This window comes from Callorhinus ursinus, unplaced genomic scaffold (assembly GCF_003265705.2).
Source record: "Callorhinus ursinus isolate GAN/ISIS: 27379988/994484 unplaced genomic scaffold, GSC_fseal_2.0 scaffold20, whole genome shotgun sequence".
Lineage (NCBI taxonomy): Eukaryota > Metazoa > Chordata > Mammalia > Carnivora > Otariidae > Callorhinus > Callorhinus ursinus.
In genome coordinates this window covers 18,085,615-18,102,280 of record NW_027397082.1, presented here as the reverse complement: position 1 = coordinate 18,102,280, position 16,666 = coordinate 18,085,615, and the positions used below count along the sequence as shown (strand labels likewise).

Sequence of the window (16,666 nt, the reverse complement as noted above, 5' to 3'; positions counted from 1 at the left end):
TTCTCCTTCTTCACTAGAGAGTATATTGGCAACCTTCCAAAAGCCATTATATTGGTAAAAGCGGTCTTATGAGTTTTTCCTTTTCTTCCTCCCATCTCCCATTCCTAGCTGACAAAAAGTTTACCCGGAAGCCACCTCGATTTTCCTGTCTCCTGCCAGATCCACGGGAACTGATTGAAATTAAAAACAAAAAGAAGGTGTGTATGGCTATCTCCAGAACTTAGCCTCTGCCTGCCTCTGTCTAGGTGTCTTTTATAGGGTTTCTGCCCCAGAGGATAAGGGAGAGTGTAGCAGCTCATTGAACAGTTTCCCAAGGCTAATCTTTGCATTTGTTGGGACTTCAGCAACCACCCAGTCTCCTTTGAAAGCCTTCACTTCTAAGCCATGTAATTGGGCATACCCTGTTGTGTGCCCCTGGGCAAATGCTGCCCTAGGTGAGAGCCAGTTGTTACTCGTGGTAACAAGAGCCTGGGACCTGGTATCATGTGGGTCACTGGAGGTTATTGGTCATCTCGAGTTCTGGGGTAAGGATTGGCAGTGTAAGGGAATTGACATTTATCTGGTGCTTTAGAAAAGTTCAAAAAAAATTGTTTTTAAACACAGAAAACCTTTTGTCTAACCCTTTCTTCCTCTTATGGTCAGCCTAAATGACTGGTTTATGTGTCCCCTTGATTGCAGGGCTGTGACTCAACAGACAAAAAGTTGAGTTATCATCATAGTTCACTTTGTCCTTAAAAGTTGGAAAACTGAAGAAAGAAGGGAAATCCAAGCTAGGCTATAAACAGATGCCAGGATGGCTATAAAACTCGAGAGAAGAGGGACGCCTGGGTGGCTCAGTTGGTTAAGCGTCTGCCTTCAGCTCAGGTCGTGATCCCAGGGTCTTGGGATCGAGTCCCGCATCGGGCTCCTTGCTCAGCAGGGAGCCTGCTTCTCCCTCTGCCTGCTGCTCCCCCTGCTTGTGCTCGCTCTCTCTCTCTGACAAATAAATAAATTTTTTTTTAAAAAACGGGAGGAAAGAGAACCTTCTCTAGTCTCTCTTCTACTTCTGCCTGGTTGCCAAGTTGGTGGAGAAGGGCTACATCTTGAGAACTCAGAAAATGAGTGAAAAGGAGCTCCTCAGCTGCTGCTCCTGCTGCTCCTGCTGCTACTTCTTTTTTTTTTTTTTTTTAAGTAGGCTCCATGCCCAGTGTGGGGCTTGAACTCACAACTCTGAGATCAGGAGTTGCATGTTCTACCAACTGAGTCAGCCAGGTGCCTCTTATGGTGCAATTTTTAAAAAATTATGTATTTTATTTTATTTTTTAAGTAATCTCTACACCCAACATGGGGCTCAAACTTACAGCCCTGAGATCAAGAGTCACATGCTCTTACCAACTGAGCCAGCCGGGCACCCCAGTTCCTCAGCCAGTTCTAATTAGACATGAAGATTGGGAAGAGCTAGGGCTGGTATGATCCAGCCTTAATTTTGGAGTCACTTAGAACCACATCCTAGGAGCCCATTAGATGACCAACTGTGGACCATGATGGAGTTCAGCCTGGCCTTGTCTGGTTTAGAAGCAGAGCAGCTTGTGACACCCCTGGTATCTCTCCTCCAGCTGCTAATCACTGGCACAGAGCAGTTCAACCAGAAGCCAAAGAAGGGGATCCAGTTTCTACAGGAGAAAGGCCTCCTCACCATCCCAATGGACAACACAGAGGTAGCCCAGTGGCTCCGAGAGAACCCTCGGCTGGACAAGAAAATGATTGGAGAGTTTGTGAGTGACCGCAAAAACATTGACCTGTTGGAGAGCTTTGTGAGGTGAGGAAGTGGCAAGAAATGGAGGACATAGTTGGTGATCAAAGGGCAAGGCATCCCTCCCTCAAAATAGTCTTAAGTCAGTTCCTGCTGCTGACCTAGGTCACACACTCTTCCTCTTCCCATGACTTATGTCTGTTGGACCTGAAAGAGTCTCCAGCAAGATAGCTTTGGGAGCCATTCCATTCTGCATAGAGAGCATTGCAAAGGGGTAGAACAGGGTTCCTGAGCACAAGGTAGGTTCTAGTGGATGAGGTTTCCAGGCAAGAATGCACTGATGTGGAAAGTACTAAAATTAGGAGTTACCAGATTCTAGTCTGTGTAGAGATGACCACACAAGATTGTTCCCCTTTGCTAGAGCCTTCAGCCTCCTCTGTTCCAATATGAGAAGGTTAGAGGGACTAGAGCTAATAGGGAGCCCAACATTTGCAGCTTATATATCTTTAGCCTCTTTGTCCTTCTTCCTTTCCCTCTAGCACCTTCAGCTTTCAGGGTCTACGGCTGGATGAAGCTCTTCGCCTCTACCTGGAAGCCTTCCGCTTACCTGGGGAAGCACCAGTCATCCAGAGGTTGCTGGAGGCATTCACTGAGCATTGGAGAGTGAGTAGAGTGGGAGGGCCTGAGCCCAGCATCCCAGGTTCATTTGACTGGAGGGTTTTTATGGCTCCAACTGAAGGACCCAGCTGCTGTCTCCTAAGAAGGCTGAGAGCAACATCAGCGAACTTTCCATAGAGAGATCAGCTTCTGTTAAGGAGCTGGCAAGAGGCTGGAGGCTTTCTGGCTGGTAGCCCCCCTCTGTACCCAGCATTGGCCAGTGGGTTGGTAGTGAAGGTTTGATTGGCCAGAGAAGGGCATTGATACAGGTGGGGTCTTTGCTTTTTCAGAATTGTAATGGCTCCCCATTTGCCAATAGCGATGCCTGCTTTGCCCTGGCCTATGCTGTCATCATGCTTAATACTGACCAGCACAACCACAACGTTCGCAAACAGAATGCGCCCATGACTCTAGAGGTAAGCTTGGATCCCAGCCAAGGCAGAGAGGATCCAGCACAGTTTTGGAGGTATAGCAGGAAGGACATGGGGTCTTCCAGTGGGCACAATGGACAGAGTTTGTCCAAGGGAATCAGGGAGGGCTGGCCAATCCAGGAAAATAACTGGGTTAGGGATGTGGGCTCTTTCACTTACTGTTTCCTTAGTCTTATTTACCGTAGACCCAGGAGTTCTTTAAGTGGGCTTCAGCATTGACATATGGGGGAAAAGCTTATTGGCCTGTCTCTAGGAGTTTCGAAAAAACCTAAAAGGTGTGAATGGAGGCAAGGACTTTGAGCAAGACATCCTGGAGGACATGTACCATGCCATCAAGTGAGTATTTGTGGAGAATAGTTGGGCATCTCATTAAGCAGAAGCACACTGCTTCCTTTTCCAGATTTTAGAGTTCCATCAGACTTCGATGATTCATATACCCTGGATTTAGCCTTGAGACTCAGCTGGGCAGCCCCTCTTCCCATTTATTCCTTAAAGAAGGCTGAATAGTACTAGAGCTCTAGTACTCTGAGCCAGGATCTAAACTGCCCCTGCTAAGTAGAATATCATGGGCCCATTTTCTGAACCCAAAGCATCTGGGTTTTCCTGTTCAGCTCACAAGATACATTCTGAAGCTGGTAGAGAACCCAAGATGGGCACTGGAGGGTGAGGTTTGGGTCAGAGATCAGAGATGGGGCACTTAGTTTTTTATTGTAAATCAGAAAGGGTAGAGAGAAATGTTCATCCTCTCATACTCAGAAAGAATGGAGATCTCACTACAGAACTAAAGGCCCCAGTTAGAGACAGGGCTTTGAGATTATGGGGGATTACTAGGTGCTTCCTTTTTTTCTCCCTGGTCCCACTAGTGGGTAGGAAGCAGACCACTGAGCTGCACTTTTGGTGACCTCTCATTGATGGACTGTGCCAGTATGGGCAAAACCTGTTGTCCTAGTTTGGAACCAGTTAGCAGCAGTGCATCTACTCTTTCCTTTACCTCCTGACAGGAATGAGGAAATTGTGATGCCTGAAGAGCAGACAGGCTTGGTTCGGGAGAACTATGTGTGGAATGTGCTGCTTCATCGAGGTGCCACCCCAGAGGGCATATTCCTTCGTGTGCCTGCTGGCAGCTATGATCTTGACCTCTTCACCATGACATGGGGCCCCACTATTGCTGCCCTTTCTTATGTCTTTGACAAAAGCCTTGAGGAGACAATCATCCAGAAAGCCATCTCAGGCTTCAGGTAGCCCAGCTGTGGCCTTGGTCTTGACCTCCTCTCACCTCTCTGGGCAAACATGGTTGCCTCCATGCCTTTCTGATTCCTACTTATATTTTTATTAGAATGGGTTTTCTCTGAGTTTTTGAAAGGAGGCTGAAGCATGGGAAAGCTCAGTCTTAAACAGATTGAAGAGTAAAAGGTTTCTTCCTGGGACTGACTGGGGAAGAATCCCAAGTAAGCCTCCTCAGGGACTTGGAAGGGCTGCCTGGCCTTCCAGTGACTCACTCTGTTTCTGGAATGTGAAATTACAGGAAGTGCGCCATGATCTCCGCCCACTATGGCCTCAGCGATGTGTTTGACAATCTCATCATATCTCTGTGCAAATTCACAGCTCTTAGCAGTGAGGTGAGCAGGGGTAAGAACTGTGTACTTAGAGTTACAAAGGAGGACCTCTCTTTTGGCCATGAATCTATCCTTATCTGTGGAGCTGTTTTCCCTTGGCATATTCTTTCACTCCCCCTAGACTACAGTAGCACTTAGGCCATTTCTATTTCACACCCCCCTGGGATGAGAATAGTGTCACCTCATGCAATTGGGATGGGAGAGGAGATGTGCATCAGTGGGGAAGGCCTTAACCAGGTTAGCCCTTCCTACCAGTATTAGGGGGGATTGAACCATAACAAGCAGAAGGACCCTTGGGGAACTATAGGTAAAGGCCTAAGAGATCTCCTTTCCAGACATTTCCAGACCCTAAGCCTTTTCTTATCTTCCTTTTCAGTCTATTGAGAACCTTCCCAGTGTGTTTGGAAGCAACCCCAAAGCCCACATTGCAGCCAAGACAGTATTCCATTTGGCCCATCGTCATGGTGACATCCTGCGGGAGGGCTGGAAGAATATCATGGAGGCCATGCTACAGCTCTTCCGAGCCCAACTGCTGCCCAAAGCTATGGTGGAGGTAATTCTTACAGGAAATTAGTGGACAATAAAAGGCAAAAGCTCATAAACTATGTGCTATCTGTGTATGGAAGTGGTTGAGAGTAGCACTGGGCCTGGTGACTGCTGAAGCTTACCAGGAACACCTTAAATGTAAGACCACAGATCTTGGGCGAGGGGATAGCTGTAAAAGAAGGCTGATATGAGCCATTGCCAGTCACCAGCTGTAGGGGGCCCAGTCAGGAGTGTGTGGCACTGAGCTACAGGAAGAAAGCCAGAGAATTTTGTGTGGAGAAGCAGAAAATGCAAAGGTCATGTGGAAGGAAATTATTCTTGACCTGATTTTCCAGGTAGAAGATTTTGTGGATCCCAATGGCAAGATCTCTCTACAGAGGGAGGAGACACCATCAAATCGGTAAGGGCAAATCAGAGGCTAAAGGCCTTGGAGAAGGAGGGTCGGAACTATGGAGCTCACCAAGGTTTGAACTCTTTCTATAGGGGAGAGTCGACAGTACTAAGCTTTGTGAGCTGGCTGACACTAAGTGGTACTGAGCAGTCTAGTGTGCGGGGCCCATCCACTGAGAACCAAGAGGCCAAAAGAGCGGCCTTGGACTGTATCAAGGTAACTGCCTCTGCCTAACCTTGGTAAACAAGCCGAGATCCCTCCCTACTGGATAGGTGCTGCCCTAGAAACTGAAGAGTAGAATCATCCAGGGCTTATGACCAGAGCTGACACCTTTTGTCCTCTCTCCCTAGCTCTTGGGAACATTCTCTTCCCTCCAGCCCTTGTCACTGACCCTCCTCCCTCTTGCATCCCCTCTAGCAATGTGATCCAGAAAAGATGATCACAGAAAGCAAGTTCCTTCAGCTGGAGTCACTGCAGGAGCTCATGAAGGTACAGAGTGAAGATGGAAGAGGGGGGATGAAAGGGCTGGCTATGTCTGGGAGGGGGGTGGGGACACTGGTGATGGCCTTAATTTCTGTCAGGGCAGGGCCAGTGACTGACTTCTCCATGCTCTCCTGCTGTTGTTGTGCTTTAGGCTCTGGTCTCAGTGACACCAGATGAAGAGACATATGATGAGGAGGATGCTGCTTTCTGCCTAGAGATGCTGCTGAGGATTGTACTGGAGAACAGGTAGAAGGCAGTCTTTAGGCAGGCCTCATACTGGGCTTGTGCCAAAGGGATGGAAGACTGGAGCCATCTTGCTGAGTGGGCTTTAGGGGCAAGAAGCACATGAAGCTGTAGGCAGTGGAGAAGTTTATTTATTATACCTGCCTGCTTAGGGTATAATACCAATGAGGCCCTGAAAGGCCTAACCTGGATCAAAAAGAGAGATTTATTGCCCAGTGGCCTCTCCAACTGAGACTGTCCTCACCCTTATGTTCCTCAGGGACCGTGTGGGTTGTGTGTGGCAGACTGTCCGAGACCATCTATATCACCTGTGTGTCCAGGCACAGGATTTCTGCTTCCTTGTAGAGCGGGCAGTGGTGGGGCTGCTGCGCTTGGCCATTCGACTACTCCGAAGAGAAGAGATCAGTGGCCAGGTAAGCAGAGTACAGCCTGGAGGGCAGGAAGTATGCAGGGGACTAAAGCCACAGTGTCACTTATGGGTATGGCCCGAGTGCCCCATAGCATGAGTCCGGTTATCTACCACAGGGCTAGAGGAATCTAACAGGTGGCATTAGGGATAAGTCTAGAATGGTCTCAAGTATGAAGCTGGTACTTAGCACCTCTGCAGGCTCCTATGAATCTGCTCTGTAAGGTTGGATGGCTACTGCCTTGTGGTAGTGTCAGCCCTATACCTGGTTTGCTGGTTCTCATGCTTAGGGACCCTCCTGAGATCTCTTGGCTCAGGTATAAAAGACAGCCAGCATAGAACTAATAAGTGAGTTCAGCAAGGTCATAGGATATAAGATTAACACGAAAAATCACACAGGGGAGGTGGATGGGGGAATGGGTTAAATGGGTGATGGGCACTATAGAGGGCACTTGTAATGAGCACTGGGTATTATATGTAAGTGATGAATCACTAAATTCTACTCAAACACTACAGTATATGTTAACAACTTAAATGTAAATTTTAAAAAAAAGGGGGCGCCTGGGTGGCTCAGTCGTTAAGCATCTGCCTTCGGCTCAGGTCATGATCCCAGGGTGCTGGGATCGAGTCCCACATCGGGCTTCTTGCTCGGCAGGGAGTCTGCTGCTCCCTTTCCCTCAGCCCGCCTCTCCCCCTGCTTGTGTGTTTTCTTTGACAAATTTAAAAAAAAAAAAAAAAAGATTTATTTATTTATTTTGAGAAAGTGAACACGTAGGGGGAGGGGCAGAGGGAGATAGAGAGAGAGACTCAGGGAGATAGAGAGACATACTCTCAAGCCGACTTCCTGCTGAGCAGGGAGCCTGACACAAGGCTGGATCTCACAACCCTGAGATCATGACCTGAGCCAAAATTAAGAGTTGGACGCTTAACCGACTGAGCCACCTAGGCGCCCCTCAAAATGAATCATAGATTTAAATGTAAAATGTAGAACCATGAAACCTTTAGGAAGAAACCTAGGAGATTATCTTCAGGAGTAGGAAAAGACAGAGAGTACATTTAGTGTCCCATAGCATGAGTCCGGTTATCTACCACAGGGCTAGAGGAATCTAACAGGTGGCATTAGGGATAAGTCTAGAATGGTCTCAGGCATTAGGAAAAGAATTCTTAGGCTTGACACCAAAAGCACAATCCATAAAAGGAAAAATTGGTAAATTAGACTTCATCAATTTTAAGAACTTATACTCTAGGGGCGTGCCTCTTTTTGCCCCCAACCTTAACCCCTGGCAATCTGTCCATAACTTAAAACTCTGCCATTTCAAAAACGTTATATAAATGGGATTGTTTTTAAAAGGTCAACATGAGGAATCCTGTGGTGGTGGAACTATTCAACATATTGACTAGTGAAAGATACACAAACCTAAAATTAGGTGATTAAATTATGTGGAACTTAATACACACGTGCATACACATATGAGTAAAGTAAAACTGGGAAACTGAATAAGATTAGTAGATTGTATCAATGTCAGTATCACTTATCATTTACTATAATTTTACATAATGTTACCATTGGGGTAAAGGGGGCAAAGCATACAAAGGATCTCTTTGTATTATTTCTTTTTTTCTTTTTAAGATTTATTTATTTATTTTGAGAGAGAGCATGTGCACATGAGTGGGGAAAGGGGCAGAGGGAGAAGACAGAATCTCAAGCAGACTCCCTGCCAAGTGCAGAGCCCAACGTGGGGCTCAGTCCCACAACCATGAGATCATGACCTGAGCCGAAATCCAGAGTTGGACATTTAACTGACTAAGCCACCCAGGCACCCCCGCTGTATAATTTTTTACAACTGCATATGAATCTACAGCTCAATAAAAATTTTAATTAAAAAAAACGGGGCACCTGGGTGGCTCAGTCGTTAAGTGGCTGCCTTCGGTTCAGTTCGTAATCCCAGGACCCTGGGATTGAGCCCCACATTGGGCTCCCTGCTTGACAGGGAGCCTGCTTCTCCCTCTCCCACTCCCCCTGCTTGTATTCCCTCTCTCTCTGTCTCTCTGTCAAATAAATAAATTAAAAAAAAAATTTTAAAGATTTTATTTATTTGAGAGAGAGAATGAGATAGAGCACGAGAGGGAGGAGGGTCCGAGGGAGAAGCAGACTCACCGCCGAACAGGGACCCTGATGCGGGACCCGATCCCAAGACTCCAGGATCATGACCCGAGCCAAAGGCAGTTGCTTAACCAACTGAGCCACTCAGGCACCCCAAATTAAAAATCTTAAAAAAAAAAATTAAAAGAAAACTAAAGAAGGGACACCTGGATGGCTAGTCCATTCAGCATCTACCTTCGACTCAGGTCATGATCCCAGGATTCTGGGATTGAGTCCTGAATTGGGCTCCCTCCCTCTGTCTCTGTCTCTCCCCCGACTCATGGGCTCACTCTCTCTCTCTCAAAAAAGTAAATAAAATCTTAAAAAAAAAAAAAAAAAAAAAACTGAAGAAAAGACCAGCAGCAGTACTCTTAGGTGGGTCCTAGCCAAACCATCCTCACTGGCCTAAGGAAACTGGTGGGGAAGAAGTCCAGACAAGAAGCTGTGTGCCCACTTCCTGCTCCCTACCCACCCACCCAGGTGCTGCTCTCCCTGCGCATTTTGCTGCTAATGAAGCCCAGCGTGCTGTCCCGAGTCAGTCACCAGGTAGCCTATGGGCTCCATGAACTCCTTAAGACCAACGCAGCCAACATCCACTCAGGTGATGACTGGGCCACCCTCTTCACACTGCTGGAATGCATTGGCTCAGGTGTAAAGCCTCCAGCTGCCCTGCAGGCCACAGCCAGAGCTGATGGACCTGATGCTGGTAAGCCCTTTCCCAGGGAGACCCTCATTGGCAGATAAACAGTTATGGCCCCAGGGGTTGAGACAGGAAAACAAAATTGTATTTAGCAGATTAAACACCCCTAATTTCTGCCATCTGCTTCCAGAGCTTCCTATACCCACTGGCCTTTCCCCAGCACTCATGGGTTAAACAGTATGAAGGCTAGTAGGCAACATAGATGTCTATGACACTAGGCTTCCTACTGTCCTGAGGACTATTTTCTCAGAAACTGTGTCCTCTCCACCACCCCCATCCCCTGACAGCTGCTACTAGATGCCATCAGGAGCCCAAATTAGCCTACTGCCCCATTTGGTCAAGAGAGAATCTATCCAGACCATCCTTCAGCCCCCTGGTGACAGGGCTGAAACTAAGTTGGACCAAGAGAGAGGAGAGGCCAGGCTTCAGCACCTATTTCTTAGAACTGAAATCATCCTTAATCCCAGTGTCCCCATTTCCACCCTGACTCTGCCCTTCTCCCTGCTGACTCAGGGGCCCAATCAGACAGCGAACTCCCATCCTACCATCAGAATGATGTGAGCCTGGACCGAGGATACACTTCTGATTCAGAGGTCTACGCTGACCATTGCAGGCCTGGCAAGATCCACCGATCAGCCACAGACGCTGATGTGGTCAACAGTGGCTGGTTAGTGGTGAGTGAGCATACGGGCAGTGGGTGAGTCTTCCCTCCTTGGCCTGTGGGAAAGATTCCTGGTCCTCCGGGAGGGCATCTAAGGGAAGATCAGGCTCGTTCCCAGCAACTCTGTGTACTTTACAGGTGGGGAAGGATGACATCGATAACTCCAAGCCAGGTCCTGGGCCCAGCCGGCTAGGCCCTTCACCCCTGGTCAACCAGTACAGCCTAACAGTGGGGCTGGACCTCGGGCCACACGATACTAAGTCCCTGCTTAAATGTGTAGAATCTCTGTCCTTCATCGTGCGTGATGCTGCCCACATTACACCTGACAACTTTGAGCTCTGCGTCAAGACTCTCCGCATCTTTGTGGAGGCCAGTCTGAATGGCGGTGGGTTACCCAATGAAGGGGCAGCTGGGGAGTAGCCATGTGAATATATGGGGGAAAGGGAGGAAAAGGTAGGCCATCTGTGTCTGTGATGTAGAAATGTGACCTGGGTCTGACTCTGCTCAGGGTGCAAGTCCCAGGAAAAACGTGGCAAGAGTCACAAATATGATAGCAAAGGAAACCGCTTCAAGAAGAAATCCAAGGAAGGCTCAGTACTTCGGCGGCCTCGAACCTCCAGCCAACATGCCACTCGGGGTGGGCATAGTGACGATGATGAGGATGAAGGTGTGCCTGCCAGCTACCATACGGTGTCTTTACAGGTCAGTCAGGACGTAAGTATGGCATCCTTTACTTGCTCTCCTCTCCCTGCCCCTGACATTGGGAGTATGGGCAGGGCCAGGGACAGCCAGGGCTGAGAGGAAGGGCCTATGTTTTCCAACCCAGGCCCTCAGCCACCACTTCCACAGTGTTCCCCTATCCAAGACCACTGTAAATCTTTGTTTGCTTAATATTTAAGATTTATGTTTTGAATAAGTAATATATACATGTGGTACAAAGTTCAGAAGTACAAAAAGGTAAACAGATAAAAGTAAGTCCTATTCCATTCCTGCCCCCAGCTGCTAAGTTCCCCTCCCCAGACGTAGACGCTGCCACCAGTTTCTTGTCTATCCTTCCAGAATTCTTTGTCTATTCAAGGCATATAAAGTTTATTTTATGAGCAGAGTTTTTATCACTAAAAAAAATGGAGAACTAATTGCCTTAAATAGAATAACCTTAGAAAAATTATGAAAACAAAAAATGTTAAAGTTGACCAGACACTGTTGCCCACCAAAGCCTCTGAGCCTGAGGTTTGCTTTCTGTTTTTAAAATGAAATTAACAAGATGAGGCTTTATCTGTCATCAGAAGGTATGAAAGAGAATTGAAAATACCTTTTTCACCATGTAATTCATTGTTATTAAACACTCATTCCACACACCTCCTTATATCTCCTCCACTAGGATTAATACCCAACTTTGGGAAACACTGGCTGGCAGGGGACAACCAGCTCATGAAGTCGAGGAGAAAGAGGGGTGAGGGGTAGAGTATGGTGTGACAAAGGGGCTCCTTTGAGGACTCAGTGAGGGATAGTGTTGGGGGCATCAACCAGACCTTACCGCAGCTCATTTCCTGCCCCTCCTGTGACTCCAGTTGTTAGACTTGATGCACACCCTGCACACTCGAGCGGCCTCGATCTACAGCTCTTGGGCGGAGGAGCAGCGCCACCTAGAGACAGGTGGCCGGAAGATCGAAGCTGATTCCCGCACTCTCTGGGCCCACTGCTGGTGCCCATTACTGCAGGGTAAACCTCAGGGGAGCAGGCAGGGCAGGGGCAGAGGTGGAGCTGGAACTTGGGATGCCTGAAGGATCCTGAGCCTGTTCTCACTCTCAGGCATCGCCTGCCTGTGCTGTGATGCCCGGCGCCAGGTGCGGATGCAGGCACTGACCTATCTACAGCGAGCACTACTGGTACATGATCTGCAAAAGCTAGATGCCCTGGAGTGGGAGTCCTGTTTTAACAAGGTGGGACTTCCCTCTAGTCTTAAAGTTCAAATCCTTAAGACAGGGAGAACTGGGCAGCCTGAAGAGCCCGTAATGTCAGTCCTCAGTCTGCATCCTACCTTTCCTTCTGCTCTGTGCTTATCCATCCCAGCCCCTGGCTGCCTTGGAGTAAGGCTGCCAACTTACCTGTTAGGGACAAATTGGCTCTTTACCCAACAGGTGCTGTTTCCTCTACTGACCAAGCTCTTGGAGAATATCAGCCCTGCAGATGTGGGCGGGATGGAGGAGACTCGAATGAGGGCTTCCACACTGCTGTCCAAGGTACCGCTCACCACCCTCATCTACCCACTCTCCCCCACCTGCCTTTCTGCGAGGAGGAAAGCCAGGTCTTCTCCTAGGACCTGGAGATGCAGTGTGGGTGCTTGGGACCCCCAGCTATGGAGACTCATCAGGACCCAGGGACCTGGGAGGATTCTGGAATTCAGAGGAATCTCTGATTTAGGATTCCTATACAAGATAGGGCAGGCTTGCCTCCCAGCCTTAGAGAGGGATGTGGATAGCTCCGACTCTTCACTAAAATGGGCTGGCGGGCCTTAGGTCTTCCTGCAGCACCTGTCTCCACTGCTGTCACTCTCTACCTTTGCGGCCCTCTGGCTGACCATTCTGGACTTCATGGACAAGTATATGCACGCGGGCTCCAGTGACTTACTGGTATGTTCTACCTCAGCCCAACTCTCACTGCCTGCTTCCTCTCCCACCTGCTGGGAAGACATGCTGTTTTGCCCTTGGTGGCTGCCTCCTCCTCACCATATCCCCACCATGCCCTCTTTCCTATTTACATGGTCCCACTGCCACCAACAGTCAGAGGCCATCCCTGAGTCCCTGAAGAACATGCTTCTGGTGATGGACACAGCAGAGATTTTCCACAATGCAGATGCCCGAGGAGGCAGCCCCTCAGCCCTCTGGGAGATCACCTGGGAGCGCATTGACTGTTTTCTGCCCCACCTACGAGATGAGCTCTTCAAGCAGACTGTCATCCAGGGTAGGGGGCTTAGTTCAGCTTTGTCAAAAGAATCCCCATCAAAGAGTCTGCAGCTAATAATTAGTTCTCTGTACTCGTATCAGTGGGAAGACTGGTGGGTAGCCAGGGCTGTGCTTGAAAGAAAACACTAAGAGCTGCCACCTGGTTTTTCTGCCCTCCCCAGACCCCATGCCCATGGAGCCACATGCCCAAAAATCTCTGGCCTCAGCCCACATGACTCCTGCTGCTGGGGACACAAGGACACCTGGCCATCCACCCCCCCCAGAGATGCCTTCTGAGCTGGGGGCCTGTGGTGAGTCCTTTTGAGCTAGCCTCCTGGGTGTTGAGCAGAAATTAGGAAGCCTAAGAGGAGGCCTAGGGTAGTTTGGGATTATTGCTGAGCATGGGCTATGAGCCAGGGGAAGGAGGGAACCCGAGTTCTTCCTGTGGGAAATGGCAGGGCCAAATAAGCTATGATAAGTTACCTGCTTGAGATTTTCAGGCTTGGAAGGAGAAGGCTGTATCAGGAACTTGGAATAAATGTGCAGAGGTTGCCCTTTGGGGATTCTAGTAAAGATCAGATCAGAACTTACCCGACTAGAGGTAAGAAGTGAAGGAGTTAGAAGGTAGATATAAGATAGCTGGGTATTTGAATGAGTTTCAAGGGGAGATTCCCAACTACTTAGCCTGATAGGGGTCATTTTGTTCACAGGAATGGGGAGAAACAGCAGTTAGGTAAGCCAGCTGGGGAATGTAAAGGAGTCTGACCAGCCCCTTGCTCTCCCTGTAGACTTTGAGAAACCTGAGAGCCCTCGACCTGCCAACAGCAGCTCCCCTGGATCACCAGTGGTGTCTAGCCCCAGCAGACTGAGCCCTACTCCAGATGGGCCTCCTTCCCTGGCTCAGCCCCCACTAATCCTGCAGCCCTTGGCCTCCCCACTGCAGGTGGGCGTACCACCCATGACTCTGCCCATCATCCTCAACCCTGCTCTCATTGAGGCCACCTCACCAGTGCCCCTCCTGGCCACACCCCGCTCCACAGACCCCATGCCCACTTCCGAGGTCAACTAAGGCAGGCCCCTCAGAGATTAGGACCAGTACTTCCTACCAGACTGTCCCCAGCCACCCTTCCAGTTGTCCCCAAGGCACAAACTTTTCAGGCCCAGCCTGAGCTGCTGTTACTGCTACTTGGATAGGGACCTGAAAAAGAGAAGTTTTATAGCCCCTCCTAGGACCCACAATCAGGATGGGGGACCTTCTTCCTCAGCTCTCCATTCCTGGGGGTCTAACCTAAGAACACATTCAGGTATCATGTGCAACCTGGCAGCCCTGGGGAGGCATCTCTGTGCCAACCCTGTAGTACCTGTCCTCAAGCCCCTCCTGCCCGTGGTCAGGCATTGAGAGCCAAGCCAACCACTCTGCACTTTGTGTCCCTCTCCCATTTTCACTCCCATCAGCGCTGGGCCACCTCCTCCAATTCTTCCTCTTTTATTAATTTGTCAGTTTGGAAAGTTGATTGGCACCATGGAGGGTTGGCAGGTGGGGCTGGATAGAGGGACATGTACATATGGAAAAACAAGACAACAATGGACTTTTTATGATGTAATAAATGTCTTAGTACCAATGTCACTGCCTTACCTTCCTTCTGGTTTCCTTCTTGAGCTTATGGGCACCATGTCATTGGGATACCTAGGGCTTGGGCCTTGCGTGAACAGAAGTGAGGCTGAGCCTACCAACAGTCTGGCCCATGTCGCCCCAGGCCAGCAGCCAGCCAGACGCCAGTCAGGATTCCTTCACCAATGCTGCTGCCCTGCCACCACCACCACCACCACCATAGCAGTGCACTCTTGTCACTGGGGGTTTGCCAGGGGGTTGGGTATTGTCCTCTTCCCTAACTGCTCCAAGGTTGATACCTGACACAGTCTAAACTGGGGTCAAAGTCAAAGGGAAGGTGAACCAGAGCTGAGCTGTAGTTATTCAGAAGTCTTCCCTCAGATGTTCCCCATGGTCCAGGAGCACAAAGGGGAGACCATGGGGCTTTAGGAGGGAAGCCGTCTTGCCCACAGCTATGATTTTGGGTTTCTGGGCACAGGGCATTTGTTTTGGCCCCAGACCGAGGGAAATTTTGTCCTGCCCTACAGTTCCTGTCCATCTCACTTTCTGAAGCATGATTGGGGAACCTTTTCTGTTCTTCCCCTTTGTGTCAGGGTGAGACAAGTGGGAGTGTGCACAGAGCAGGCAGTGTGGCTTCTGCAGGCTGAGGCACTGTGGGCGGGATGCAGGATGCAATGCATGAAGCTTTCCCAGGTGAAGCCTCTACATGTCTTGGCTTCCTCTGCCACGGTAGTCCCTTCCCTCCCCCCCGGGGCGGGGGGGAGGTGGGCAAGGGAGCGGTACTACCTGTCGTACACCAGCTGGCCTCCGCCATGGAGAGTTAGGGGCGCTCAGCCTCTCCATTTGGGCCCAGCTGGCTATATGATCGATCAATCAGGAGCTTGGACTCGCCTTTGCTCAGCACAACCACCTGGATGTTGCTGGGTGTCTAGACCTCAGGAAGTGCCTTCCACACGTGTAGGAAAGGGTACCTTGGAAATGGTAACAGCCTCATGTGGAAAAATACTGACATGTGACCTCCTACACTAGTTTTTCCCTCTTCCCTTCCTTCTACCCAGGTAGTCCAGACCATGCCTGGTTTCCACACTGACCGGAAGCCTTGCCTGACCCCGTCCCTAGGAAAATTAGGAGTATGGCTGCACTGCTGATCTGTACTTTTCTGTATGAGTGCTGAAAGGCCTGGGTCTTCAGTCAGGTAGACACTAGGGCCCTCAGCTTCGGCTGAGATGTCTTTGTTCTCCCATCTGAGCTCCACAAGTGCTGTCTTTCGAAGCTTTCCTATGTTTTCCTATGGGGGAGATAATGTTGGCTACTGCAAAGGAATTTGAAGGTCATCCTGTGGACAAAAGAATATGACAAGTCTGTGTCCCTCAGTCTGCAAATACTGGAAAGAAGCTGGAATGATTGCAAACTGACCCTCTCCCCACTGGGTTGCAATAAAACACTTGTCGGAAGTCTCATTCTCTTAAGGAAAGATCTGCTGACACATACATGACTTACGTTATTGACAAATGTTATCCCTGAGAAGGCAAAGGAAGCTACAGAAGAAGCTAATATTCAGGCCCCAATTCTAATCAATACAGAAGGACTCGGTGATGTGGAAGTGACAGAACAACTTTTAGGAAAGTAACAGTGTGACCCAGAGGAAAATGTTGGTCTCCATGGTAGCAGGAGAACTCCAGGATAGCAGATTTCAGAAAGTCCAGAGGAAAGCTAGGGACCTAAGACCAAACGTGGAGAAGTGACATTGTTGGAGCACCGTATGTGTCAACAGTAAGTGCGTTGGCCACACAACTGTGTAGAGGTGTTTACTCTAACGGATGAGGCAGCGGGTTCAGAGAGGCCAAGTCCTAGGTCTGCCTCACTCTAAACCTCATGGTCTTTCCTATGATACTTCTCAATTCCAAAGTGGTGGTGGTGGTGGTGGTATGGAAACCCTTCCAAGCTACATACATTTTCCATAGCTCTTAAGAAATAAAAGGTTGAGGGGCACCTCGGTGGCTCAGTCAGTTAGGCGTCTGTCTGCCTTTGGCTCAGGTCATGATCTTGGGGTGATGGGATTGAGCTCCACATTGGGTTCTCTGCTCAGCAGGGAGTCAG

The 16,666-nt window shown here is 49.2% G+C and overlaps 1 protein-coding gene across 13 annotated transcripts in view; it reads left to right on the top strand.

The window, feature by feature from the left end:
• Positions 1–14,581, top strand: part of GBF1 (golgi brefeldin A resistant guanine nucleotide exchange factor 1) — a 119,292-nt gene extending 104,711 nt beyond the window's left edge. For 7 of the 13 annotated variants that reach the window (XM_025881123.2, XM_025881122.2, XM_073904272.1 and 4 more), the window contains 24 exons: positions 109–197; positions 1,596–1,798; positions 2,272–2,395; positions 2,680–2,805; positions 3,074–3,156; positions 3,822–4,058; positions 4,346–4,439; positions 4,813–4,989; positions 5,318–5,382; positions 5,466–5,589; positions 5,791–5,862; positions 6,008–6,102; positions 6,359–6,512; positions 9,129–9,354; positions 9,862–10,022; positions 10,148–10,394; positions 10,518–10,723; positions 11,581–11,731; positions 11,822–11,952; positions 12,151–12,252; positions 12,529–12,642; positions 12,793–12,973; positions 13,137–13,265; positions 13,743–14,581. In XM_025881123.2, coding sequence (XP_025736908.1) covers positions 109–197; positions 1,596–1,798; positions 2,272–2,395; positions 2,680–2,805; positions 3,074–3,156; positions 3,822–4,058; positions 4,346–4,439; positions 4,813–4,989; positions 5,318–5,382; positions 5,466–5,589; positions 5,791–5,862; positions 6,008–6,102; positions 6,359–6,512; positions 9,129–9,354; positions 9,862–10,022; positions 10,148–10,394; positions 10,518–10,723; positions 11,581–11,731; positions 11,822–11,952; positions 12,151–12,252; positions 12,529–12,642; positions 12,793–12,973; positions 13,137–13,265; positions 13,743–14,023 — 3,572 coding nt within the window. In that variant the 3' untranslated portion in view covers positions 14,024–14,581. The remainder of the gene's footprint in view (positions 1–108; positions 198–1,595; positions 1,799–2,271; positions 2,396–2,679; positions 2,806–3,073; positions 3,157–3,821; positions 4,059–4,345; positions 4,440–4,812; positions 4,990–5,317; positions 5,383–5,465; positions 5,590–5,790; positions 5,863–6,007; positions 6,103–6,358; positions 6,513–9,128; positions 9,355–9,861; positions 10,023–10,147; positions 10,395–10,517; positions 10,724–11,580; positions 11,732–11,821; positions 11,953–12,150; positions 12,253–12,528; positions 12,643–12,792; positions 12,974–13,136; positions 13,266–13,742) is intronic. The other 6 variants (XM_025881126.2, XM_025881125.2, XM_073904270.1 and 3 more) reach the window with 2 other exon arrangements.
• Positions 14,582–16,666: the final 2,085 nt, after the last annotated feature.